Source organism: Anser anser, assembly GCF_964211835.1.
Source record: "Anser anser genome assembly, chromosome: 2".
Taxonomy (NCBI): Eukaryota; Metazoa; Chordata; class Aves; order Anseriformes; family Anatidae; genus Anser; species Anser anser.
In genome coordinates, this window is record NC_139721.1 from 103131337 (window position 1) to 103159074 (window position 27738).

At 39.9% G+C, this 27738-nt stretch overlaps 1 protein-coding gene across 1 annotated transcript; it reads left to right on the forward strand.

Moving 5' to 3' along the window:
• Window positions 1-2853: 2853 nt before the first annotated feature.
• STK17A (serine/threonine kinase 17a) lies at window positions 2854-27738 on the forward strand. Its single transcript, XM_083823122.1, has 7 exons — window positions 2854-3131; window positions 10268-10480; window positions 17700-17844; window positions 23856-23982; window positions 24724-24772; window positions 24874-25053; window positions 25885-27738. Exons 1-7 carry the CDS (start codon window positions 2950-2952, stop codon window positions 26216-26218), a joined length of 1230 nt encoding a protein of 409 aa, XP_083679248.1. The 5' UTR covers window positions 2854-2949; the 3' UTR covers window positions 26219-27738.

Sequence of the window (27738 nt, forward strand, 5' to 3'; positions counted from 1 at the left end):
GCCTAAAAATGACTGTTTGCTTATCTGTGAATAAATCAAGCATTGCTCATACACACATACGTTTCTCCCTGTATGGATAGCAGACATAAGCTCATGCTGCAGTATTTAAGACTAAGATGAGCGCTGTTTTAATACACAGGTTAAACTACCATGAGTCCTGAAGGCTATGTTTAGTCTTTCTACAAAGAAAACTATGATTCCATATATCAGCTCAATAATATTCTGCTACCGCTGAGGAAATCAAAGTCTCTTCTAAGGCTTGTGCATAGTAAAGTGGGAGAAAACGTTATTTTGGTCAGCTTTCAAGGTAGTAAAATGTAATTATTCTTTCTGCCACTGTCTTCCTATTCTCTGGCTAATTCTGTTTAAGAGTGCAACAGATCCATCTTTCTGTTACGTTAAGACACTGAACTTCTGATGCCATTGGTATTTTCTATCCTATGGAAGAAAAGTAGATACATTTACACACTGTATGGAATTAAAGTTCTTCCAGATAAGAAGAAACAATGTATTCAAAATCCTTCATAATTTAGATACAAATATATCTTAAATTTATATGAATAAAATAACCATACGTGGAAAAAATATAAGCATATGTGTTGCATACAGAACCAATTGGTAGAATTTTAAAGGCATTTAGGCATCTAAAACATATGATTTATTTCAAAATTTGCCTGGAGAACCTTAAGTATCCCAGAATATTTTGAGGATGGTCTGTTCATGTTCCTGCATCAGTAATTGCACTCCTTTCCATGAAATTTTCTTTGAAGTTTCTTTTCTTTTTCTTTTCTTTTTTTTTTTTCCTTAGGAAAATGTGACTGTGAAAGTAAGTAAAGAAGTAGAAAAGATCACAAGAATTAAGTATCTGACACCTTCCTTTAGTATCAACATACTTTTAAGATAAAAACCTTTTTTCAGGAAACATTTTTTCCATAGTAAATGCCTCTGATATGTACCTTCAGATATAACAATTTCTTAACCACTGTTTAATCTGAGTTTTATTGTTCAGTGGTAACAGTCTGGCTCTGCTACTACCTTAACTACATTCTGAGTGGAAAGCACATCAGTACCGTAAGTCTTGAACTCTCCATTATTCTACATACGGCTTCTGAAATTTATTCCTAAACTATTTAATTCTGCAAATCTGATTTGGCATTAAGTGAATTAGGGAATTTCAGAGAAATGCCTTGTCAGCAGTTGTACTCCCATCTGAATCATCACCAATCGATGACTGGGGTTTGGCCTGAATCCTTTCCTGTGTGTCGGCCTCATGAGTCTCTTCTTCATGCTCTGGATGTTGGCAGGCAGTGGCAAAGAGATTCTGTGTCCTTAATGGAGACAAATTCAACAAGACTTCTCTCTATAAACAACTGCCACACAGAATAGTTCTCTTAAACACATACTTTAAGCAAGCCATACAGTGAAGGGCTGGTGACATGAGCTGAGTCTGGCCATTTCTCAAGCCTCGTCCAGTTACACTCAACAGTGGAACAGCCATAGGACCAAACTCCATCCTCAGTTAAACGAGACAGGAAAATATGTCTACACTGCCAGATCATGATGTGCTAAGAGGCATGCATATTCTCACACCACAGATCCTATAGTCTTCTTTTTTTTTTTTCATTATCTTCTCCATTATTTTATAATATCCTGTGCAGTAACCAGAAATAAAAACTTGACGAGCGTACAAAATAAGTTTGTAACTGCAGACTATAAATACAACTATATATAACTATAATCAGGGCAAAATTTCAGAACGGATTTATGCTGTGAAGTTTTAAATCCTAAAGTCTTTAATCAGCTAATGTAGAAATTTCCTGCCTAGACCAGCTGTGGAGTCTCCTTCTTTGGAGATATCCAAAACCTGCCTGGATGTGATCCTGTGTAACATACTTTGGGTGACCCTGCTTGAGCAGGGGGCTTGGACCAAATTATCTTCAGAGGTCCCTTCCTACCTCAACCATTCTGGGATTCTGGGATTCTGTGAAGCCAGGCCTGAGCTTCCTATGGGAGTCCTCTAACCCCACAAGCCAACTGAAACCAAGCTGGACAAATAGCAAGGGGCCGTCCCACCCACCTCAGGCAGGCATTTTGAGCTCAGGCACAGACAGAAGGGAGCAGTTAGGTGCACCCCAGCTGTCGGAGAGGCTTCTTTGGAGCCTTACACACCACCGAGGCCAAGCACAGGCAGCAACGAGGTTCCTCTGGGTGTGCCCAGGGGTATGTAGAATCATAAAGGTTGGAAAAGACCTCCAAGATCATCTGGTCCAACCATTCCCCTACCACCGATGTCACCCACTAAACCATGTCCCTAAGCACCACGTCCAACCTTTCCTTGAACACCCCCAGGGGCAGTGACTCCACCACCTCCCTGGGCAACCCATTCCAATGCCTGACTGCTCTTTCTGAGAAGAAACACTTGGAGCTACCACTGCCCCTCTAGTCTGCACCTCCCTCCAGCCCACCAGTGTCCCCACCGACGGTTTGAGGCTCCATTCCCCCAGGGCCATGCCCTTCGTGTCCATCTCCATTTTCCCCTCAGGCTTCGCCCTTCTCCCTACGCTTCCCTCAGGGCACGCGTGAGCGCTGACCACGCGTGAGCAGGCGTGCCTGGCCGGCCGAGAGAACCCAGAACTCGGACACACAACCCAGAACTCGGACACACGTCTTTATTAGCGTTTCTCAGCTTTATTAGCGTTTAAAACTCGCCACTCCGGGGGGGGGGGGGGCGCCCTGTTTCGCAGCGGGAGGCGGCGGCCCCGCCAGGGGGCGCTGCCCAACCGCCGCCCAGCGGCCGCGGCTCGGCAGCCCCCGCCCGCCAAGGTGAGGCGTTGAGAGGGCGGCGCCCGCGGCCGTGGCCGCCTCCACTCGGCTCCCTTCGGCGGGCGGGACGCGGAGCCGGAGCCGAGCGGACCCGGAGCGGCTCGGAGCGCCCGGCCAGGAGAAGCCATGAGCCCCGAGGAGAAGCCGCCGCCGCCTCAGGCCGGGCGCTGCCGCGGCGCCCGCCCGCCGCAGCCCCAGCCGCAGGCGCAGCCCCGTCGGGGCGGGCTGCTGTCGGAGATCCGCACGGCCATCCGCAGCGAGCCCTTCCACCTGCGGTACCGCCTCAGCCCCGGCCGCGAGCTGGGCAGGTGGGTGCGGGCTGGGGGGGGGTGGAGGTGAAAATCCCTTCTGGCACACGCAGGTGCGGCTGCAGGGGTTAATCCCACGCCGGGAGCGAGTGCTACAGCAAACCTCGCTCTGAACGGGAGATTCCCGGCGTGGCGTTTTGTGTGGAGTCATCCCTGATCAGAGCCGTGCTTGGAGAAGAGCCTCGCGTTATGCTGTGGTTCTGCACCTGTAGTTACGTTAAACGGAGTTAGCTGTGTCTGTCCTCAGGGTCTGTGCTGCTTTGTGCAGTGGCAGAGTGCTTGCCGATCCAAACTACCTGCTCTGCTCCAAAATGACAAATGTTTTCATCATCTTCGCTTTAAATATAGGAGTGAATATGTATACGTATAACACGTACATGAGTGTGCATTCTTGGTCTCTTAGTTCAATTTCAAATGCTTTCTTACTACATTTTTACTTTAAAAAGTGGGTGCTTTGCCCCAAGTGCTTCCATTAAAGAGAATTTTTTGCTACTTAGGCATCAAGGCAACCTAAAGGTGGTAAGTGAAAAGTCTTGCTGACCCTCATAGCTGCCTCTTTGCAGGGTGTCTTACTGATAATGCATGCTTAGCAGAAGTCACTTTTTCTATTCATAAACTGTGAAAGTCTCTACTTTTGAGCAGGCTTATCTTTACAGAGGACTTGGACCAGTTAGCAGCCTGGGGTGACAGGTTTTTGTCTCAGCCGAAAAGCAGTCCTCGTGCATGCAGCGATTTTTGATCCTACTTTGGTAGCTAAGTTTGCTAAGGAAATTGGTAAGGAAAAGCAGTCTGTATGCTGTGTGTGTTTGCCCACCCTTTTCCCAGAACCAGGGAAGTAATGTGAGAGCTGAGCTTCAGATAGGGGATTGAGAATAACACAGTTGGTATAAATAGCGTTGAAAGCAGGTAGCAGGGGGAGAGGAGAAGGCAGATCTAGCACTGCTGCTGAGCCCAAGGCAGCTGCACAAACTCCGCAGGTCTGTGTGCTCTTTGGCCTCCAGCATGTGTGTGCCAGCAGCAGCCCTGGCACCTGCTGCCCTTGTCCCCTGTTCTTCCTCACTGATGTGTGGAGGAGGTGGGAAGAGGCAGGGGAAGGTGGGCAAAGGTGGAGGAGCATTGTCCTAAAAAAGTGGGGAGGGAAAGGAGGTGTGGGGGCTGCTGGCCCCTGGTGGCGGGATCCTGGGGAGGTATTGGTGGAAGGCTCTTAGGTTGGTGTGGGAAGAACCAGGTTGTGGTGTCGCAAGGGTGACTTTGGTGCAAAACTGCAGGAAAACAGGCTTCATTGTTTCTGTTTGCAGGAAAAATTGCTTTGAGTATGTAAGGGTTATGTGCTTCAGAAGGCTGCTGCCTGGTGCAGTAGCTGAGCAGGCATTTGTAAGTAAACCCAAATACAGCTGCTAGAATAAACAGGTTAATTTAGGAAGAATGCTGAAAGTGTGGTTATAGTGGCAACTCTGGAAGGAAAATTAGTTTAAGATGTTTAAGCTGACATAGAAATGGCATTTTTTAATGAAATGTTTTAATAAATTAAATTCTGGGCTGGTCTTCAGAGCCTAATTAATTCTGTTGTCCCCGAATCAGAATGTTCCCAGGTAAATCTTCATTTCAAGTTGCGTGATGTTTGAAATCAAACTTTTTTTGATGGATGTTTTAAGGGTGCCACTTCTAGTCAGCTCACTCTCTTAAATGATTTCAGCTGGTGCTACATTGATATAAGTTAATTTGAAGTATTGTATACTTTGCTGACAATAGGGAAAAAAATTGCCTGACTTTTCCCCATATCTACACTCAAGCCATAATTTTACTGTAAAATTAGGAGCAATATTTTTTTTTTTGTGGTGACGGATTTGAAGGATATTTGCAAGTCTACGCATGAGTGTCTGAATGTCTAAGCTCCATGTTCCAGAAACACAGCCTCCAACAAAATTTTTCATCACTGGTTTATATTACCTAGAGCTTCTTTAAAGTGTCCAGTGTAATTGTATTCACATACTTCTCTCCTTTTCCTCAACAAAATATCTCCTAACTGCACACAAAATGCTACTAGACTATTAATTCTTTAGCTCACTGCTGGAGTATTGTGCTCTTTTCTTTCCTCTTTTATTTTAAAACAAGCTATGCACATACTGGTAGCTATAATTTGTGTTCAGAAAATACTCCTGGTTCTAGAGCTGGCTTGGAGAAATGCATAAACAGCTGGCCTTGCTTTCCTCTCACTAGAACACAGGAGTCTGCTTAAATGATAGCTCTAAAACCGGCAATATTCTGCCAGCAAAATGGATGCAGCGCATCCGTGTAAGTGTACATCAAGTGCAATTCAGTCGATTTTCCTCATTCTTAGATTTTTGTTAAAACAGACAAGCTCATTCTCCACCGAGAGATAAGAATAACAACTGTTTTAATCATCTGGGGAGACTGAACAGAATCATCAAGAAACTTTTTTTTTTTTTAACTGCGGTTTCATGTGCAGATAACTTATGTATTGATTTTTTTTTTTCCCAAAATTTTGGCCTGAATTTGTGTATTTCTGAGGTAGCCTTCAGGAATTCACTTCTTAGTGGTATATGGTTCTTGTACAGTTCTGTGTATCAGTAAGAACACACACACATGCTATCGCACTTCTCAGCGGCCGCTTGCAGTTGCACAGCTAGGGGGAAACACTTGTGGAACGACGTGACAGAGAAAAGGAGGTGAAAGCAAAGGCTTGCAGGTAGCTGGTTCCGCCATTTGGGAACAAATCGGTGTGAGCTAATTGCTCGTGAGCATCGGAAATGGCATCTCCCCACCCCTTGCTCTTTGGAAACGAAAAATTTAGAAAGAAAATCCCACTTTTGGGGAAAAAAGTTTGCTATGAATTTTGTAAGAAATTGCATATAGTTTTATGGATCTCGGAAAATTTTTCTCAGCTTTCTGTAAAATAAATAGGTTAATGGGAATTGTTGTTACTCCTTTTATTAGTAACAGTGACAATGTTTAATAGGCCATCTTAAAAATAAGCATTACAGTCAGGTTAGTTCTCTGTTCTTCTGAACCTGTGACAAAGTGAATTGGTATGACATAAATGTTCCTATTTATCTGATTTGACATTTGATTTGTGATTTGAGGCTTTTCCTTTAAGCCCTGTTGTATGCCAGATGAAATGATGCTACATTTGTTGGCAATTGGGGAAGGTGACATTGAGCTTCTTTGTACTCAGATGTGATACCTTAAATCAGAATTTCTGATGGAGGCTCTTGTGAAAACAGAGAGCTACTTCTAGTTTCCTACTCATGTCTCCCTTAAAAGTATTTTTTGTCATATTTTGATAACTGATAGCCAGTTTTTAACTTTGGAGGTGAATGTTTAAGCAGTTCCTCTCAAAACTGTGCTGCCTTCAATGCTATGTTCTCCTTGTTAGCTCTTAATACAGATAAACTGCTGTGGTCTAATACTGTATTAACTATTTAACAGCAGATCTGTTTTTTATAAGGAATTCTGAAAAGCATGCTTTTAAGAAAAGCAAAGATGAAACACGTAGGTGTACTTCTTGGGAAAGCTTGTTTATATCAGTCTTGTCTCTGCCTACTGCACTGTCTCTATCAAAAAGAAAGTGTTTGGAAGTGTAGCTGATGGTTTAACTTCTTGCTTTGGTTGTCCAGTGGACAGTGTCTTTGGATCTTTGCTCAGAAACAGTCTCAGCTGTGAATCTAGCAGGCTGCATAGTAATTAGCTCTGTTGGTTATAAATATCAGGTTTGTCAAGTTTGCTCTCTTCTGGGATCGTATTCAGAAAAGGTGAGTTCTGCAGGCGGCAGTTACAATGGCTGTAATTACAGGTATAACCACCAAGGGGCTGGGCACGATTCTTAGTCCTGAACAACTAAGAATTAGCATTTGTCGGCTGGCCCCCTGCGTAACCTGTCCTTTTAATCCCATCACCTCGCAGGCTTCTGTCCAGCCCGGCCCAGCGCCACACGCGTGGCCACATGCAGCGGTCCCTCGCGCTCTGGGAACGCTGTCTGATTTCCATAGGGGTCGGCGACATCGGGCTCGTTAGGATTAAAGCACTTGCTTCCAGATTTGGTATGTCGGCCTAAACAACACCGAGCTGCTTGAAGGCTGTATCAGAGAGGTTTAAAACTTTTTGAAGCTACTGTTTCTAGGTGCCTCGCTGGTGCTAGAATTAAAAGCTTTTGACTCAGTGGTAAGGAGGCATGCGTTCGGAAGGGAGCTGAGCAGTCAGAGACTATTCAAGAAAAATAGAGACAGAGGAACCCAGCGGTCCAGATTGTTGGTGTAAATGCTTAGTGTTCACCAGGTAGTAAAATAAAAGACCCTTCAGCAGCAAGCTTTGTTAGTTTCCCAAGTCTTTATTTTTCTTTTTCTATCAGCATAGCTGCTGCTCTTCTCTCTGCGCAATATTTGGTTTTCAAGCCAAAATGCAGCCTCAGCAGGGCTTTTAGCACCTTTGGTGAACGCATAACTTTGTTGCACACGAGTCATACAGATGCACGTCTTTGGAATAACTTAAAAGCCTTTTCCCTAGCTACATAGGAAGGTTGCTCTCAATTGTGGTTAGGATTGCAATACTGGAGGGATGTTTATGCTTGTAGCCACGACACTAATCACAAGCTTCCTAGAACTCCACTTGAAAGAAACGCTGGCCTCCCAATATTTTTGGGATCAGGAGCATATAATCTTTGGAACACTTCTGTGTTTCCTGATAAGCTGCCCATGCTATCCACATTTGTTATTTCTTCCAGCATGCTTTTTGATAGATCTCTAGCAGGCACATAGCTGTTTGTTAGCCTCTTTTCTAGAGGCTTTGGGTGCCTGTTCCTTCCACAGCATGCTGTCTATATTGTTTAAACCATTTTAGAGCAATCTCTTGACCACACCTTTCCTACGACTACAGAATCCCGTAATATTTTCACGTATTTGCAAAGCTTACGTAGAGCATTTTCTTACTGTTTGTCAGCCTTCACATCTGCTGTGCTCTGATCTATACTAATAGTACGGTGCTGCAGATAATGTGTGCTTATGCAAAATATTATTCCCAGAGGAATAACTGTGGCTGCCTCGGTAGTCACAAGTTAGATTATTTTAGTGAGATTGCCTAGCAAATATCCACTTTGTGGGTGCTTATTTGACTTAATTTAGACTGGGCAATTTTGAAACAAATTTCTATTATAGGCGGGCTGACCACAACTCCTTTCAGCAGTCACTTTTCGTGGAAAGCAGGCTGCCAATAGGTTAGGAGCTGTGAGAGTGAGAAGTCTGACATGAGCTGAATTAGTTAACTCTGTACACTTCAGCTTGGATATAGGAGAGGCAAAACCCATGTAATTGTATTCCAGACCAGGTGAGGACTCTAATTTTGGTTTCAGCTACCCTACAATAAGGTAATAAGGAAACAAAATAAGACCCTGCAAGCTATTCCTGCAGCTTTATAAGCTTGTTTACATACAAATAAAGATAGTTCTCGTTTAAATTCTTCCCGTACAGGTAAGATCGCTATACTTAAAAGTGTGGGGATTTGTCACGGCATTAGATGATGCATTAATTAATAGACCTTTTCACTCTAAAAATCAGGATGGTATGAACGGGACTGAGTGGAGCAGGTGGCTTTGGACTCTGCTGCAAGGAAGTTTAGGGCAGGAACTTCAGTCGAAAATGCTGTGGGGGAAAACTTCTGATGTAAGCACTGCCGTGTGGTTTCAGCTAGGCTGCTGGCGTGCTGCAGCTCATCCGCTGGATGTTTTGTCAGAAACAAAGCACGTTAATGTGGGTTAAGCGCTGTGCTCAGTTCTGCGCAGTGTGTGTGTTCACGTGTCATTGTTGCAAAAACTGTTTGAATGCCTTATGTTGGCCAAGCTTCTGTGCTTCTTGAAATGTTTCCTGTTCCTTAAGCAACGAGACCAAGAATAAAGGATTGAGAACTGTTAAGCAATCCAAACTATAGCTGTTGTCATTGGAGACATAACATGGTGGAAATACGAAGTGACTTTTTTTTTTTTTTAAATGTCCCTAGTAAATAGGGAAGGATCTTGAGCAGTCACCGAATGAAGCTGTTGGCTGCTGTTGCCTTGAATGCAGTGGGAAAACAATAACCGGGCAATTAGTTTGCTAAAGTATAGCCACAGAAAGCACAAACTGCTTGCTCGTGCACCTTTTTACTGGCCTTTTATGAAAGGTTGAGGAGATGGGCTCAATCCTTGTGGGGCCGTTCCAGCTCAAGATATTCTGTGGTGTCTTCATCTTGCTAACTAGTGCAGCTCATTTTTTCTTATACGTTTGAAAGTCAAGTTTCTTAACTGAGGGTTTTTGTTTTTTGTTTGTTTACTCTTAAATCCTTATTTTTAGTGGAGGTTAAGTTACATTCTGGATTGTTATGCTCTTGACTTTTAAGAGTAGGGGCTGTCACTGAGCAAGGAAGGCATCTTGTATCCCTAAATAGTGATTTACTTCAAGTTACCTGGAATGTTAATTTGTAAGGTTTGTCTTGGTTGGCTGGGATCAAGTTAATTTTCTTTGTAGGATCTCACAGTATACTGTGTTTGGGATTTTTGTTGAAAACAGTGGTGATAACACCGATATTTTTAGCAGTTGCTGAGCAGTGCTTACAAAGAGCCAAGGACTTTGCTGCTGCTTATGCTGTCCTCCCAGAAAGCAGGCTGGGGGGTGCATAGGAGCTGGGAGGGGACAGAACCAGGACAGCTGACCTAAAGTGACCAAAGGGATGTCCCACACTACATAGCATCGTGTTCAGCAATAAAACTGGGATGAAGAAAGAGGAAGGGGGGGACACTCGGAGTGATGGCGCTTGTCTTCCCAAGAAACTGTTTGTTACACGTGATGAGCCCTGCTTCCTGGGAGGTGGCTGAACACCTGCCTGCCCATGGGAAGGAGCAAATGAATTCCTGGTTTTGCTTTGCTTGTGCGTGGCTTTTGTTTTACCTACTAAAGTTCTTTATCTTAGCCCCGGAGTTCTCGCACTTTTACCTTTCCAATTCCCACCCCCCCCCCCCCCATCCCACTTGGGATGAGCAAGTGGCTGTGTGGCACTTTGCTGCCTGATAGGGTTAAGCCGCAACAGGGTTGTACTAAAGTTTTCACTAAAGGACTTATTTCTAACTTAAAATTCTCCTTTAATTTTAGAGGGAAATTTGCAGTGGTGAAGAAATGTATCCAGAAAGACACTGAAAAAGAGTTTGCAGCGAAATTCATGAGAAAAAGAAGAAAGGGTCAAGACTGTCGGATGGAAATAATCCATGAAATTGCAGTCCTTGAGTTGGCGCAATGCAACCTGTGGGTCATTAACTTGCATGAAGTTTATGAAACTGCAACAGAGATGATTTTAGTCCTGGAATAGTAAGTACTAATAATAATTCCTGAATAACCTTCTGCAGTATTTGCTTAAAGCTAATAATGTAAAAATCTTGTGTGTCTATGAATAATATGCAAAACAATTTTACTGTTTGCCTGCTATCTGCTTGAATTAAAAATAATTGCAGAGAAAATCAGTACTACAGGAAGTTATGTGCAGTCTTTTAACTATAGCACAATATAATACATTTCTCCAATTATGCAGTGTCTTTCAAAGCTGAAACAATTTCTATAGTTAAAAAAAGTGAAATATGAACTGTGCACAGTCTCTACTTGTGAAAGAAGCAATGGGTATCTGTGAAAGTACTGAAGTTTGTTGCTGGCAGTGACAAAGATGAAGTGAAATCTGTTTTTCTTGGTTTTGAACTTTGAAGTTAATTTGGGATGGAGAATCATTTGAAGACAACTGATAAATATCAGAACTTGTACTCATTTTTCTCAGCTTGATACATCTCTTCATGAATCTCATGCATTAATACAGAACTAGCACTTGGAGCAGTTTACTTACAGGTATCCTATTGCAGTTAACACTAGGGAATTTGGTGTTGAAACTTTCCTTCTCTTGGCTGCTCTCTCTGGTTAAACTATTAAGTTTTCTTAACACCAGATCTTTCAGGAAGCATGTAAGCTTAGGACTGCAAGCTCTCCCATACTCAGTGCTTCCAGACTAGTTTGTTTGGTCATGCTGTCTGGCTAACTGCATCTTCTTAATGTGATACAGACAAGAACTTGTCTTCCATGCGCTGGCAAAAGACAAGAGCACTGTATCAGTAAGAGGTTAAAGACCTGTTGAGCAGAAACTCAAGACATATCTCAAACATAGTGCTCCAGTGTTGTCTTGGAGAAAATCAGACTCACAAGAGAGTACGAGGATTCAGACCTAGATTAGTTTCGTATTTCACCTTCACCTAGAACAGTGGCATTTAACTTGTGACTCTACACTTGTCTTTTGTTTCCCCTGCTTTGAGTTTGTCCAGATGAGATTTTTTTTTTTTTACAGCTGTGAATGTTTATCTGCTACCCAGAGACTTTGTTTTTTGTCATCTAGGTTCCAAGAGGTAGCCAAATGCTTGTTGGTGTTGAACTCAGTTAAGATCCTGTGAAAGCTCTATGGCTCTAAAATAACTAGGAGAGGAACAGTGAGGCTTGATAGGTCAGAAGTGACTTGACCTGTCTGCTGAAGTAAATCTAGTTCGTACAGGTGTTTTCTTCCTTGATGACAGAAATGAATGGTGAAAAATCTTGTGCCCAAATCTGATGGTGTTCAGAAGTCAAAAGAAACTTTATCTTTGGACTTAAGCGACATGGAATGAGACTGTGTCTGCTAAGGCAAGCTTCCTTCTAGAATACATTTTTTCCAGCTTCATTGTGCAGTTATGGTATTAGGGATTTATGAGTTGTTCAAGTATATGTTATAATGCAAAAGTGTGACAGAGCTTCTGCAGTTACTGGAGATGAAAAAATACATGTTCTAAACACTATTAACACAGATCTAATTAGAAAGCAGTTTAAATTTCTGGATAGTGTAGGTATATAACAAGCAGTAGAATTCACAGCTTGGGATGAGCAATGGTTTTTGCGCTAATCCTAATGCAGATTGCTAGTTTTCCTTTAGAACTCAGTTCTGTTACAATTACAAAACATTTTTAATCCAAAGTATTAAGTAGTAACCAGGTTGTTCCATAATTAGCAACATTATTGTTTTTATATGCATCAGTCATACCTCGTTACAGATAAATAGCTGCGTGTTGGAGCTGTAAATTACAAAAACGCTCTTTCACTGACTTCAGCAAATATGTCTGGATGCTTCTTTAATGTCAGCATGTTCCAGAGGCATGTTGCAACAAAACAGGTATGAATGTTAGTAAATTTCTGACATTCTGTATGCAGAGGATTAAAGAGCATATCTGGACTGTAAGCTTCTCTAGGGCATTTCAGTTTCTATTAAGCTTGATGGTCTGCGCGGCAGATCTTTATCATGGAAAGCAGAAAAATAAATACTTAATCGTTGCCCACTAACTTTATCTGCTAAGGTTTTGAAGTTCTCTTGATGTAGGATCTGTCGTAAGGGGGGTGGGGTGCTAGTGCTTTGCCTTCATGAGAAGAAATATTAATCATACGGAGGGTTGTCTTTAAAGCAGTATCAGTTTTGACAGAAAGCAAACTTAAAATTGGCTGCTAAGTGTTAATACAAGCTCTGAGCAATGGCAAGCAGTGAGGCATTAGTGTTGGCTTTAACAACAGCAGGATGGCAAGGCTGTATCTACATCCACACTAACAACACTGACTTGTTGAAGCTTTGTGCCAACAAGCAGCAGAGGGTTTAAGAGCTCGTCTTAAGGGGCAGTATGTAAAGTCTGGAATTATTCTGGAACAGTCTTGTTTCTGTATTTCAGTGAAAATCAAATGAATAAAAATGTTTACTGAAAAACACATAGTGTCTGGGGAAAACCTGACACGTTCAGATTTCAAAATTGCTTTTTTCCTTTTAATGTAGCTACTGGGCTCAATATTTATACACAACCTGCCTGACTGTTCCTGATTTCTTTTGAAAGAAAGAGTCAAGAGTGCATCTGGTGCTTCAGAACTGGTGTCTTGAAGTGGTCATCAGTTTGTTTATACATTTGTGGAAGGAATGGAGGATATTGCAATCGGTGGGTCAGATTTTGGAGAAACATCTTTGTGTAACTTCAAAATCTAGGCCATTATGTGTTGTAAGGAGCTCATGAATTGAATAGTTACCTAACAGGGTCTTGTGTGTGTATATATAGTAGACTTTTGTTATGTGAGTTTTAAGAAAGAAAAAATTGTCTTTGCTGTCTTGAGGAGGTGGTTTGGGTTTATTTGATACGCTGCATGAAGTACTTTTTCCACCTCTAGCTATTTGGACCTGGAGAACGTTCCTTCCTGTACTGTCTGGATAATTGTGCTGCTCCAGTGTTTGCACACTGTCTGTTAGAGCGCTTAACGCAGGTATTAGAGATGGCAATCAAATCAAAGCAGGAGCTTCTGTAAAGTTTTAAGGGAAAGCTTCTCAAACTGAGTTGGTTACCTCATGCTCTGCATCTCAGCCCTTAGGCTCCCCAGTCAGAAAGGTTGCGGCAGAGGGGACACGAGTTCGCATTTGGCTGGCAACCAAGAGCTTGAAAGAACAGCCTTTGCAACTTAATGCATATGAATGCTTTCTTCCAGTGTGTTCTCTCATCAGATAGAGACTTAGTTACCTCTGTCTTTGGGCTCGTGGTGTGCAATGGTATCCTTACACTTGAAAAATTCTTGGAGAATTTGCTTGCATGCTAGCTATCTAGTGGTGTATGCCTCGCTGAGGAAAGGAGGGTGTGAATGTCATTAGTACTGAGCATGAATATGTGGTCTTGTTACAGTCACCTTGGTGGGATGTCCCTGGAATATAAGCTGTGTGTACAGAAAACAAATGAGTTTCCAGTTATCTTCCAAGGGTAACGCTTTCAAGATAGCCTTCTGACGGAGCATAAGTGAATTTTTGATCCTTGCAGACTGTTTTTGGTCTCACTCATATTTGACATCAAGAATATTCTAAGGACTTGTTATCCGAATCTGTGTTCTGAGGATTTGTGCTGCTGAGGCTTATGGAAGACTGTCCCAGTTTCTGATCCATTAAAGTTAGGGGGATTTGAATTTTTTGGATGCACTGAAATAGCTTTATTCAGCCTTTTTTCTAATGATACGCTCTAACTCTTAATGTATTGTAAGTGCACTTGAAAAAAGTAGGATGTTGAATTTTGTGAGTGCGTTAAGATGTCCAGAGGAAGATAAGCAGTCTTCACTGAATTTCAAGTCAACGTGATTGTAACCATGATTAATGCTCTAGACTTTCAACTGATTTTTAGCTCATTTTTATACTGATAAGCAGTAACAAAGTGTTAGCATGCTTTCAGTGATGCACAGCACTTGGATTTCACCTGAATCTATAGAGAAGCTAGTAGTACAACAGTATTGTCATAAATATGGTAATTTCTAAGGAATACTGGTTGCTGCAACTTTTAGGTTTGGAAAGAATTCATACATCTCACATCTCTCATCTTACCTCTTACACCTGGCTAAGGGAATGTGCACTACAAAAACAATGCATTCTGAACAGCACCGAATTTCTGGAAGTTATGCCCCTAAATATTGCCTTTTCCATTTGTTTCAGATTAAGGTGACTTGTTCTAAAGATTTTGTTGTCCTAAAGACAATTCTTTGCTTTAATCTCCTGTGAAAATTTTCTGTAGAGGTGGGTGGGGTTACACAGCAAAGCAAGTTATTTCATAGTGATTGTTAGAAAAGCAGCAACTTAATTGAAGATGTGCTGTTGAAGGAAAAATGGATAAATTCTAAACACGAGAACTCTTGGTCTGCATGGGTACTGAAATCCTGGATACTGACGTGCCCAGAAAACTTTCCTAACGGGTATTTTAATCCCTTCTGTGGTTTTTTTTTTTGTTTGTTTTCTGAAGTGTAGTTGGGGAATGCAAAATATCAGAGTTGAAAATATTTTTAAGTAGCTTGGCAAAATTTGGCATGGACGTACAGGAGAATCTTTTTGGAGTTCGTTTTGACATTGTACTTCCAACCACTTGTGACTGAGTTGGCTCATAGTCAGCTGACTGTTTTGCTTAAGGGAATCAGTTCAGCTCACTCCACAGCAACAATACACAAAACAGTCTTGCAGTAACAAATTTCTCTGTGCTCTTCTAAAGGGTCACTAATTATTTATTTGAATGTGGCAATTCTGGGATGGAGTGAATTGTCTGGAAGGAGTTGCTCTGTCTACATCCTAAATAGAGCAGTTGATCAAAAAATAAATGAAACATTGCATTTGAAATCACTTTTCCATGTGCAAGTCCTTTGTAAAGCTAAATATATTTGTCTACAGCCGTGCTTCCTAAGTCATGAAGTGGGTGTGTATGTCTAAGGGCTGTATTTGTTTGTCTCACTTTTAAAGATGATGATGAACCGAAGCATCTTCAGAAGTACCACAGGCTACTTAAATACCTTTTAGAAATAAATAAAAATCTGAATCCAGGGTTTTCTTCTCTCCTGCTAGTGCTGTCTTTTGATTTCAGTGAAGGGATGTTCTGTGCTTCAACTCCGATTGCCTTGACTTTTAAGCAGTGCATTTCAGGATTCTTTAAGTGTCATGTTAAAATTCCAGATAGCTTACACTTTAGCTTGCTGTCTATGTCAGTGTTCTTATTTGTTCATGAGCATAACTTAATTTTATCGTGACCACCAAGCAGGCATACAGAAAATAGGGCCTTATAAGGCCCCCTCCCTTTGCTGATTTTCAGCCGTGTTTATTTTTTAAAAAGTGATCCCTGATTGACAACAACTGTTTGGAGGGATAATTCCTACTTCACTTGTAGATTTAAACAACAGAAGTAGTGCTTTGCTTTTTTCAAGTGGCAAAGAGTTGCTGCTGTAATAAAACATATAGTAATTTTAGTCGTAGATTTTATCACTGTGTATGCATTATAATTTATGCTACAAGGAATTAAATCAGTCTTCCAAGTAGCATATTATGATATTCTTAAAACAGAATGTGTAGTTTATTAATTACAGTAGACAATATTCTATGCCCATCTTGAAGTTCTAAGTGATAGTACTTTTTAAAAGGAATTTTATTTAGAATGTTAGAATAAATTACCTAAGTCCCATCCAAAGCTAAAATATTACTGCCTTTCTTCTTGAACTGAATAAAAGTGTACTGAAGAAATACGTGATGAAGAGTGTCCAGAATACGCATTTGTAGGGGAATCAGAGCATTAACACTCACTTGATTGAAAACTCATTTTATTCTTTAGCTCCATGATTTTGATACAGGATAGAGAAAAAACAAAATGGACTTCTCCTTTTGAGGAATAAAACAAACAACAACAACAACAAAAACTTGGTTTAATAAAGCAAATCATACTGTTTTACCAGTTAACCAGCATAAAATACAGGAGTATAAAACTTTAGAAAATGTTGAGATGTAAGCATCTTCTAAATTATTTTTTCTTGCAAGATGATCTGCAGGGCAAATGTTAAATAACAGCAGTCAAACTATCTGGGAAGGTTTAAAAAATAATAATTGTAAATCATGTAAATCAAAATTCATGTTGAATATTCCTCTCTGTCTTCTGGATGGCCTCAGTGGTAAAATTTAAAAAAGAGCAAGATGAGGCAGACGAGATGGGTGTGCATCAGTGAAGATTCACACTTGTGCAGAGCTAGGTTGGGCACGTCACCATGTGGGGTAACTGGAGAAGACTGTCCTCGGGGCTTTCACTTTCACCGTCTTTCGCTAAGGGGTGATTGTAGAATAACACACACACATTTTCTGTTTCACATGGAAATTTCATTTGTATGTTGATAAGCAGTAATCCAGCAATCCATATACGAGTTGGCCCCATTCTGATGTTCTTATGCCCCTTCTGGTTTTAGGATGGAGCATCTGCTATGCATATTTTACTTCTGATGCTGCAGGGTCAAGTTGTAAGGCATCTCTAGAGTCATTTCTGTACAGAGATGGTCCTACATGTGGCTTTGGACTACTTTAAAATCGCTTTATTATTCATCTGTAGTTGTTTTTTCCTTTGCTTTGTTTTTTATTTCAATGCATAAACAAAAGATAAGGAATCAAGCTCTGAGAGCTAAAATTTTCAGAAGTATTTTTAGATGAAAGCTGTTCAGAAACTTAAAGTATTCCTGCACCCCAGAGACTTCACAATTATAAACTTTACATTTAGTCTTTTTTGAGTGTGTGCAAAGTCTTTGGAGGAGGATTGAGGGTGGGGCTATTTTACTTTGTGTTTACAAAGGCTTGCTTCGGCCAAATTTCCATGTAGCCTAATAGGAATGGCAAAAGGCACATCTTTTATGTTAAACACTGCCCTTAAACAAATGTAGCATTCATCTCAAAGCATAGTCACTAATGTTTCCAAAATAGGCCCAAGAGTTTCTGTAGTATTTGTGTTGTCTAACCTAAATGAATGAGATCTCTTCTTTTCTTGAAAGCTGCCGTACTGCATGCAAGTCTTCCTAGGCTGCTAGAGCTTGCCAAACGTTTAATAACTGAAAATACCCCTACCGGATAATACCGCCTGCTGATCTTTATTATGCTGAATAAAATGGTGCAAGTAGAGCAAAATGTGGGCTATAGCTTAGTCTTTGGAATAGTAACATTCATGCTGTTCCATAGTGCCGCTGGAGGTGAAATCTTTGACCAGTGTGTTGCTGAAAGAGAGGAAGCCTTCAAAGAAAAAGACGTTAAGCGACTTATGAAGCAGATCCTGGAAGGAGTTTCCTTCTTGCACAGAAACAATGTAGTTCATCTTGACCTAAAGGTAAGAGTGTTGCCCTATTTCTCTTAATTTTTTTTTTTTAAAGTTCTGGCTTCCTTGCTGGTCATGTATCATACTAATGCTAACTTATAATTAACACGATTTATATCTAGATATTCCTCAAATGATAAATTTCAACCTTTTGGGTTGTAGTATTAGGTACTAGGTTTGCAAGTCTTTTAGAGAGCTTCTATGATTATATCAAATACAAAATTTGAGTGAAATGTGGATTTGCATTGTACCTTAATTTGGGAATGTGTGCTTTGGATAAGACCTGACTCATTTTTAAAGTGCAATAAAAATGTCTGGGTATTATTTAGTCCTTTAAGAATAGGGCTGTGTTTTGTGTTGAGTTGAGTTTTCATGAAGCAGAAGTGTGGCAGAGACACTGGTAATATAATGTGTAATATTTCAGAATAAAGCGTTCATACAGGACTAATAAACAGTATATTAATTTGTTGAGGATGTTTATAGCATTTCAGTAGTTTTCTGAAAAAATGCTGTGTAACTTACTTTACATGTTTGCCATTTACTACCAAACACTTGGCAAATGTGACAAGAAAAGTATGGTTGCTATCATAAGAAATCCAGAGTAGCGCTTATGGTTAAGAAGGGAGTTGTAACGGGGATCCAGAAAATGATTGTCTTCCATTTGTAGCAAGCTGCATTTAGTTTTATTCAGCTTGCATCCATGTTCTCGTATGAAAGAATGTAATTTTATCTCGTTTTGAAGTTGAATTAGTTTTCTAAACAAGATAGTATTAAAAGCATCTTGCATGAAAATTTTCTATTTTTTTCTAATTTTTTTTCTGATCAGCTGGGTATCTGATCTGAAATGCATTGTTCTTTATTTTACTGCAGTACTTAATAGTGAAAGTACACTACAGTGCTGATTACAGCTTGCAGACTGGCAGCTTTCTCAAAGCTCAGAGAAAAGCTTCCTTAAACTCTTTCCGTCTGATCTGAAAACTGATGTCAAATTGAGCATCTTTGGCTCACTGATTGAAACATCCAGCATTACTTTGTTAGCTTATAAAACTTGATTGGTTGGGTGCTTGTTTTGGTGACATACTTATTATCTCATTGGGCTCAAACTGTTTTTTATTGTATGGTCTGGCTGATGCTGCTTTCCCTAGTGTCTTACAGCAGTAAGGAATTTACTAAACACTAAATTTTGCAGGGTGGCATTTGGAAGACTTGTGCAAAGTGTACCGCTGGTAAGCGTTGCATTTGTCTATATCAAAAAGCTTACAAACACTTGCTAAAACGCTTCCTTTGTGCTATCAGTTCCATATATGGGTCTGTAAAGGTTTGCCTTTCATTTGTCTAGTACGGATGCATTTAGAAAGCCCCTCTAGTCTTGCTGCAAAACCTTTCAAATAAGACTAAACACTGCAGGAAAAAAAAAAAGGGGTATTTTGGTGTGGCTTAGTAGGGTTGGCACACAATTATCTTTCCAAAAGTGTGTTTCTTGTGAAAGATTGTTGAAACCTGGTATGTTTTTAATAGCAAAATACAATAATGTAATCCACTTTTGACTTGGAGAAAGAGCAAATACAATGCTACTGTTGTACACTCAGTATTGTGTCGATCCTGTTTAATTTGCAGGGTGTAGATTGTAGTTGGGAGTCCTTCATCTCCTTTTAATAGCACATAAAAGCTGCAGAGTAAGAGAAGCTTCCTTTTTTCCTCGGCTGTTTGACTTGAACTTGGATTGGAGTTTAGTAAAGTTTAAAGGAGTTTAGGAATGGAAGAGAACTTAAAAACTAATAATAATAATAATAATAAAAAGTTGGGGTAGTTGAGGAAGGACTAGCTGCTGCTTGTCTGCAATGGAGATGGGTAGAGCTCTGCACTGCCCTGGACTCTCGGAGAATGGCCACCCCAAGCAGCCTCTTGGGTATACTCTCCTCTGGTATGTATTACTAGGGCTATCGAACAGACTCCTTGTCCCCTGTCTGTTATTCTCAAGATGTTGTGTACAGTGAGGACAGCTAGCAAAATCATTATTTGAAATTGGTTTGGGTGTTACTTTACACCAATATTCAGAAAATGAACTAATGCTACTAATTAAATGAACTAATTAAAGAATGGGACTGTTAGAAAAACATTACAGATTAGCTTTCTCATCTGAGTATTGCAGTTGGATTAAGATTGAAAGTTTATTATACAGAAGTATAGTGTTAATAGAAGTGTAGTATTTCTTATCTAAAGGAACACCAGTGAGACTAAGAAGGGTTAAAAATACTAACTTCATAAGTCAAAAGAACAGTTTAATTCGGTGTTCAAATTTCTATAACAAAAAGGGCACAGCTATTTGTTTTTAGGCAGGTATAGAGTATCTAGGATCTATGGAACCTCTCTTGATTATAGCCTTACTTCTCAATTTATGGGACTTGTATTGATTTGCTTGTGGAATAAGTGCAGTGCCACTCTAATAAGTCTATTCTTTAGCCACTGTTGCTGTGGGTTTTTTTGTTTTTTTAACTTCAACACATTGACCAAAAAAACACAATCCGCAATCCCCAAGCAAATTCTATTCTACTTAAAGATATTTGAGTCCTTAAACTTTTTTCTTAGTGCAAACTGATCAGCTTACTTTAGTATTTTTACACAACATAGCCAGGACATTCCAGCTAGTCTGTTCTTCCTGTTTCTAACCTATTATTCCTTGGATAATTCCTGTCTTGTCTTCTAGGGATCAGGGTTTTTTTTTTTCAGTATTTGTCCTGGTTCCAGTTGGGACAGAGTTAATTTTCCTCCTAGTAGCTGGTAGGGTGCTATGTTTTGGATTAGGATGAGAAGAGCGCTGATAACATGCTGATGTTTTAATTGTTGCAGAGCAGTGTTTACACCAGGCCAAGGACTTTTCGGCTTCTCGCTCTGTCCTGCCAGCGGGCAGGCTGGGGGTGCAGCAGGAGCTGGGAGGGGACAGACCCAGGACAGCTGACCCAAACTGGCCAAAGGGGTATTCCATACCATCTGACATCATGCTAAACAATATATAGGGGTGGCTGGCCGGGGTGGGGGGGCCGGCTGCTCGGGGGATAGGCTGGGCATCGGTCAGTGGGTGGTGAGCAATTGCATTGTGCATCACTTGTTTCGTACACATTATTATTAGTAGTACTATTATTATTATTGTTTTTATTGTTATTATTATTTTCCTATCTTAATAAACAGTCTTTATCTCAACTCACAGGCTTCACTTTCCTGTTTCTCTCCCCCATCCCAGAGAGGGAAGGGGGAGGATGAGCAAACGGCTGTGTGGTGTTTAGCTGCCGGCTGGGTTAAACCACAACAGTATTGTAAAATTAGCTGCCTAGCTTCATTAATGTTACAGGTTAAGGTGAGGCATTGATTAGTTTAAAAAGATGAACATTATTAGGCATTCTTAGTCATGCTCTTCTGGAAACCAATTAAAGTTACAAGAAATATTAGGGCCAAAGGCTCACAGAGACCTCTAGAATAATGAGAAATGTGCAATATATGGATTTTGCCATTATAGCATCAGTTTACAAGATTTCAAAACTGGCTTGCAAGGTGTAGGGTTACAGGGTGTCCATTTTACTAAGTATACTTATTCTGCAAGTTGCACAGATAATTTATAAGCTGCTAGATGAGAACAGATCTTTGTATATATTGTCTTATTTTGGCCTTTGCACTGAAGTTCAGAGCATCAGGAAAGCTGATTCAGTGCTAACATGACATTGGGCTAGACTCATGTGGCCATGTAATGTGGTTTCTGTCTACATGCCAATCTAGTTGTGTACATCCATTCAGATGGTCCGTTTAGTCAGAGACTTTTCGTGTGTTTTTGTTCAGTGTACATCATACAAGGATCTAAACTGGAACCTTTCAATCTCTGCAGTAGAGAAGATTTTTAAATGTTGGTATCTGACATTTGTTTTCAGAATTTTCATTAACACTAGATGGCAAGAGTGAAAGGCCCTTTTCAAAATGTCTAGCAGGACAGCCTCTGGCTTGGGCATCTCTGGTCTTTGCAGACAAATCAACATATGGTAATCCTAGATATATTAATTACAGCAGTGCAAAACCAGAAGAAAATCAGCTTTATAGATAGATGAAAATGATCTTCCTTTTATTAAAGCTTTAGAGTAACTGTGTCAGGCTGACAGTAAGGGTAAATCCAGAGCTACAGCTTCTTTAAGGTTTCATGCTGATGTTTGGACTGTCACTATTTTAACCCCATAGTAATTCCTTAGAAGAAGAAAATGAATGTTATTTCTAGGGTTATGACTCAGTTTGTACTATAGACAGTTCTCTCTCAATAAGCATGTAAAAACAGTCGATTTAAAAACTTCTGTCAACTATGTTACCTACTAAAATATTATAAAACAGGGCTTAAGGGTTTCAAGAAATGTTGCCATTAAATTTTTCCTCATTTAAATACAGAGAACAAATGCTTTTCTTGTGCTTTCTCTTTGTCTCTTCAGAAAGTAACTAAATTTCCCACTGGGAAGAATATCTGAGAAGTTAATTAGGGAGGCATGGTCAGCTTTTGGGGATGTTTGCTTTTCTAATACAAATACAAAATAACAAATGTGAACTGTAAAGCATATGGTAACGTGCAGCTCCAAAAGCTGGTGGCTTTGTATGGCCACCAGATCCCAATTTGTAAGCAAAAAATAGGCTGTTTTAAATGCTTACATTCACAAACAGAAAATAGATAGATAACATCATGGAGTTCGTTTTAAATACTGTGGCTAAACTTTGTGGGAATTAAAGAACTGGACTATATTCAGGTCTTGCAGCAGGAAGAACAGTCTCAAGATCATAGAATCGTAGAATCATTCAGGTTGGAAAAGACCTCTAAGATCATCTAGTCCAACCCTCAGAGATCTCATAAATGTTCTTGTACAGTTTTATTTGTCTGTTCAAGAGGAGGGGTGTTAATGTGAAAACATGCCTTCGCGATAGACGTGGGAATGAAGAGAGAGCGACTGAGTGAACAGAAGTACAAATGTTGGTGTTAATCTAGCTGGGACTACCCCTCAGTGGTGGCTCTTTTGTTCTCCTCCCTTTTCAGCCACCCCTAATACATGGTGATACAAGTTCTCAGTAAATAAACCTTCACCATTTTCATGGAAGTCAGGCTCTCCAGAGGCATGAACACAGTGTGAACTGTCAGTGTTCCTGTCTGGCTGGAGAAGTTAATGACAGAGCCCAATGTGAGCATTGGTCCGTGGCAGGGAAATATGGACTTTTTTGGCAAGGATATGCTTCAATTGCAAAAATCTAAGACCTGTTGTCTCAGGTTTGTTTTCAGATTTATTTTTTTTTTTTTTTAAACTGAGCTACCATTCAAGATAGAAGGTAGGGAACTTCTGAATGATCACAATGTTTGTTCTGAAGGATGACAGCCAAGATCTAGTGACGTCAGAGCAAACAAGTTTATCCAAAGGTGATGCTCTCAAAACCTGTTTTTCAGGCTGCCCTATTTTCTTTTTAACTGTTCTTCAGTTAGTATTCTGTAATACAATTGTTTGCACTTTGAACAAGATTTAGGTCAATTGCAACAGACTTTCTTTAAACAGGTGTAGTCAAAATAGTTTCGTGTATTCAGGGTTTTTAAATGATTGGGTAGTTTTGGACACCCTCCAACGAGAGGTATTTTACACCATCTGTTGGAAGGAAGCAAGGAGATAAGTGAGGGGGAAGAAAGGTGGTCTGAAGGACTAAAGGCACAAATGTGGAGATCTTCATATCCTATTGTTAAATGGTAGCTACCAGCATGTCTCTTGTGTGAGCTCCAAGCTAAGAAAGGCAGGTGCTTGGTTTGCGGTTATAAACTGGAAATCCTGCTACTGCTTCAAGCCTATGTGTCTCTTCAAGCTCACACTCAGTTAAAAATAATAATAAAAAAAAATCCTGTGTACTGTACATGTAATGAAATGTATTGATGTTGCTCATGATCTGAAATAATTATGCAATGTTATGGTGTCATAGATATTAGATCTGGGTGATCTTGAAGGTCTTCTTGCTTTGTTTTGCAGCCCCAAAACATTCTACTAACCAGTAAGTCTCCTCTGGGAGACATAAAGATAGTAGATTTTGGCCTTTCCAGAATAATGAAGAGCAGTGAAGAACTGAGAGAAATTATGGGAACTCCAGAATACGTAGGTAAGCTGTTACCACAACATTGAGGTAGCCTTAAGAAGGGAACTTCAGCAATGGGGAGTTAAGAAAAATTTTCTCAAAATTTTTTTGAATGCCAGACCGGCTGCGTAGTTACGGTGTCAAAGGATTGTGTTATTACTTGGATGTGGTACTGCTGTGAAAGCTGAAATGCCAGTTTAATGCCAGTTGTGTGCTTGTGTTGATGAGTACTCAGAATCCTCTAAGCAAGTAGTGATAACAAGCATTACTTGGATTAGAGGTTGAAAGGGATATGCTCTTGCTGAGTACAGTACAGTACTGTACTCAGCTGAGTACAGCTTGGTGAGGTTTGTATCAGTTTCATTTAAAAATAAATAAATTATTCCAGGCCTTGAAAATCTGCTTGAAATTATCTTTGATAAGTTGTGTAGTATATTCTTTATGGGTCCAAGTTTTCATGATGGAATATGGAATATTGGATATTGAAATTATTTTTCAATAAAGTTTGTATAGAGCTTCCTCTGTTAGTAAAGAGACTGGCCTTGCTTCTGAAGATAGCAATAAAAAGCAAACAGTTTTTTTTAACTTAAAACTAACCAACAATAGTAATCATTTAATTAACTTGAGTAGAAGCATCTATTTCCAAAGACTGTCATGATTCAAGTGGCTTATATTAAATTTAACCACATGCCTATTTTTGCACTGTATAGCTACAATATCATGTCTGCATATGAAAAAAAAATAATGCTTTTTTCCCTCAAATAGCTCCTGAAATTCTGAGTTATGATCCAATCAGTACAGCAACCGATATGTGGTAAGTTGAACAAATTAATGATCATCATAACTTTATTGAGAAGTTTATATATATAACAACAACAACAAAAATAAACTTTTTGTTTTTTACTGTCAATTTAGGAGCATTGGAGTACTGGCATATGTTATGCTAACAGGGATATCGCCTTTCTTAGGGGATGATAAACAAGAAACATTCTTAAATATATCTCAAATGAACGTAAGTTACTCTGGAGAAGACTTTGACCTCATATCAGAGTCTGCTGTGGATTTCATCAAAACTTTGCTGGTTAAGAAACCTGAGTAAGTAAAATAGACAATTGAATATAATAATATGTTGGACCAGATCTGTTTTAAATATAGATGCATGCTTGCATTTTCCTCTTTAAAGTATAAGGGAACTTTGATTATTCATATTTCATTATGTACTATTATTTTCATGTACATGAAAAGAGAAGTTCTCCATTTTCGTCCTGACTTGCATGTTCTGAATGTGTCCAACTGTTAGTAACTAAACCTGAAATTCATGTCAGAAAATTGTAAATGAAATATAACTTGTGGTACAGTATACTGGCTTTCTGTACACATACTTTGTTGATGTCTTTTAAATGAGCTGTGCGTTATGCCTTCTAGTCTTGGTGAGTTGGTAGAGTACCTTACTCTTCCCTACTTCATTAATACCCTTTTCTCAATGGGAGGCAAATTGGAAATTTCAGCTCTCAAAACAGGAAATGCTTCCTGTGCAACTTCCATGATTTTTCCTGTTGGTGTATCCACCATTGAAATTGTCTCCTTTTTCTTGTGTGTTTTCTCTTTTTTTGTGGAAATACTTGAATGTTCGGATGGGATCACTTTCATACTTTAAACAAAAATCTGTGACAGTTGTTTAGAAATACAGTAAACTGTGATATTTAAGGATCTATGAATTCCTTTACTTTAAATATTAACAGTTCATCATCTTGGACTGCTGTTGGGCTTTTTAGGTAAAAAGTAACCACCAGCACACTTATATTAGTAGTTCTATCGGCCCAGTACAGTCATATCCTTGGAGAAAAATTGTATGAATCTCTTACATGAGGCATTAGATTTCAAGTTCCCTTGGACATTTCTTTTAACGCTTTCCTTCCTTTGCAGGGAACGGGCAACTGCTGAGGAATGTCTTCAACATCCATGGTTAGAACAAAGTGATGAACCTATTTCCAGGGCCTGGAATGAGAGTGCAGGAGGGGAGAGCAGCAATGTCACCCAGCAAGATGCAGATTCTGCCTCTGAAAAATCTGTTGATGTTGAGAAAACCGAGGAGGAAGAATCAATAGTGACAGAAGAACTAATTGTAGTGGCTTCATATACACTGGGACAATGTAGGCAGTCAGAAAAAGAAAAAGCAACTGAGCAGAAAGCCATTTCCAAACGATTTAAATTTGAGGAACCATTGCTGCAAGAAATACCAGGAGAATTCATTTACTGAACTGTGTGGCACTTCATAGCTATAACTGGAAGGAAGTGTTTTCTGCTAAGCAAAAATACCCTAGCCAAGGGAATCTCTGATATGCAGTAAATGTTCTAGATAAAAGAAATGTTGATAGGTGGCATCTAAGGAAAATGTGCCAAGTTTTTAATTTCATGGAACAGATAAAACAAGATTTCAAGTGGCTGACAGGAATTTAATGAAGATAAAAGCTTATTTTTTGTTTGCAATTTTTATTTCATATTTTTTTGTCTCTGAGTAGCAGACAATTTTTGTTAATTGTTCTAATGTTCTGGAGAAGTTGACATAGCAGGTGTTTCAGTGACAGATTTCAAGAGGAGTATATTTTAGGACATGTTTTGTCATTCAAAGTAAATACATAATGCTGAGTTTTCCTCAAACACCTTTTAGCACTCCTGACTTCAGTGGAACTATCTGCTGATCTTAAAGTGTATGAGAGAATTTGACTGACTGGTTTGACATACAGATTTCAAAGCTATGCTCTGTGTATATTTCTTTGTTTTCATCAAGTCCAAAGATTCAGACTTATTTGGTGTATAGCCAAACAGTGAGCTGGGTTCCTCTAGCAAGAGATGCATATGTCCCACAGGTAAAGAAATCTGAGCAGTGAACAATTCCAGATACAGTGGTGATGATTTTATTTATTTGGGAGAGTACAGTAAAATCCTGCTCTGGAGAGTGATAAATGTACTTGTCAGTCAGTCTCGAGAACCAGCAGAGACTGTTCCCTTTCCCTCCTGTATTGGGCTGGATGCACTAACAGCACAGCTTAGTGTATCTGCACAGTGTTGATGTGTGGGCAAAAAAGAAAGCGACACAGGGTCTGATGTAGCTCTGCTGGAGTTACTGAACTTCTCTCCACTGACTTCAACGTGTTAGATCAGACAGTTTATCAGACTTACGATAAATCAGCCCTTGATTTCCCCCCACCCCCCGAACTCAGCTTGGGTTTTGCTGGGAGCATGAGGTCATTGCTGCCTTCTTTCTGTTCCTTTAACAGCTGCTTCAAGGAAGAAAGAAGCATCCTTAGGCTAAATTGCAAACCTTGCTCAGTGTAACTATCAGAGGAAGCAGTATCTTCTTCCTGATCTGAAACAACAAAGCACAACTCATACCTCATGCTTCCCAATCGCTCTCCCTTAGACACTTGGAAAAACTGCATGTGTATGATGGGGCAGAGTGGGATTAGGGAGCTGCGTGGATGGGTCAGTTCTCAGTGGACACAGTCCCTCAGAGGGTAAAGCTGGGACCAACCAGGCATCAAAGTTGACAGGGTTTTGCAATGCACAAGTCTGAGGATCTTGGACTGAGTCCTAGTTTTCTAAGAAATCTTTAATATCGTTGCTGTCCCAAAGTTTAATTTTTATGTAATTGAAGTTTAGTACTATTATATTGCATACTGTTAACTATTCAACTATTTATTTGGTTTCCTATGCTGTTCCTTTATAATAAACCCTGACAAAAGTTTTCTTGCTATAAAATAATGAATAGAAACTCCT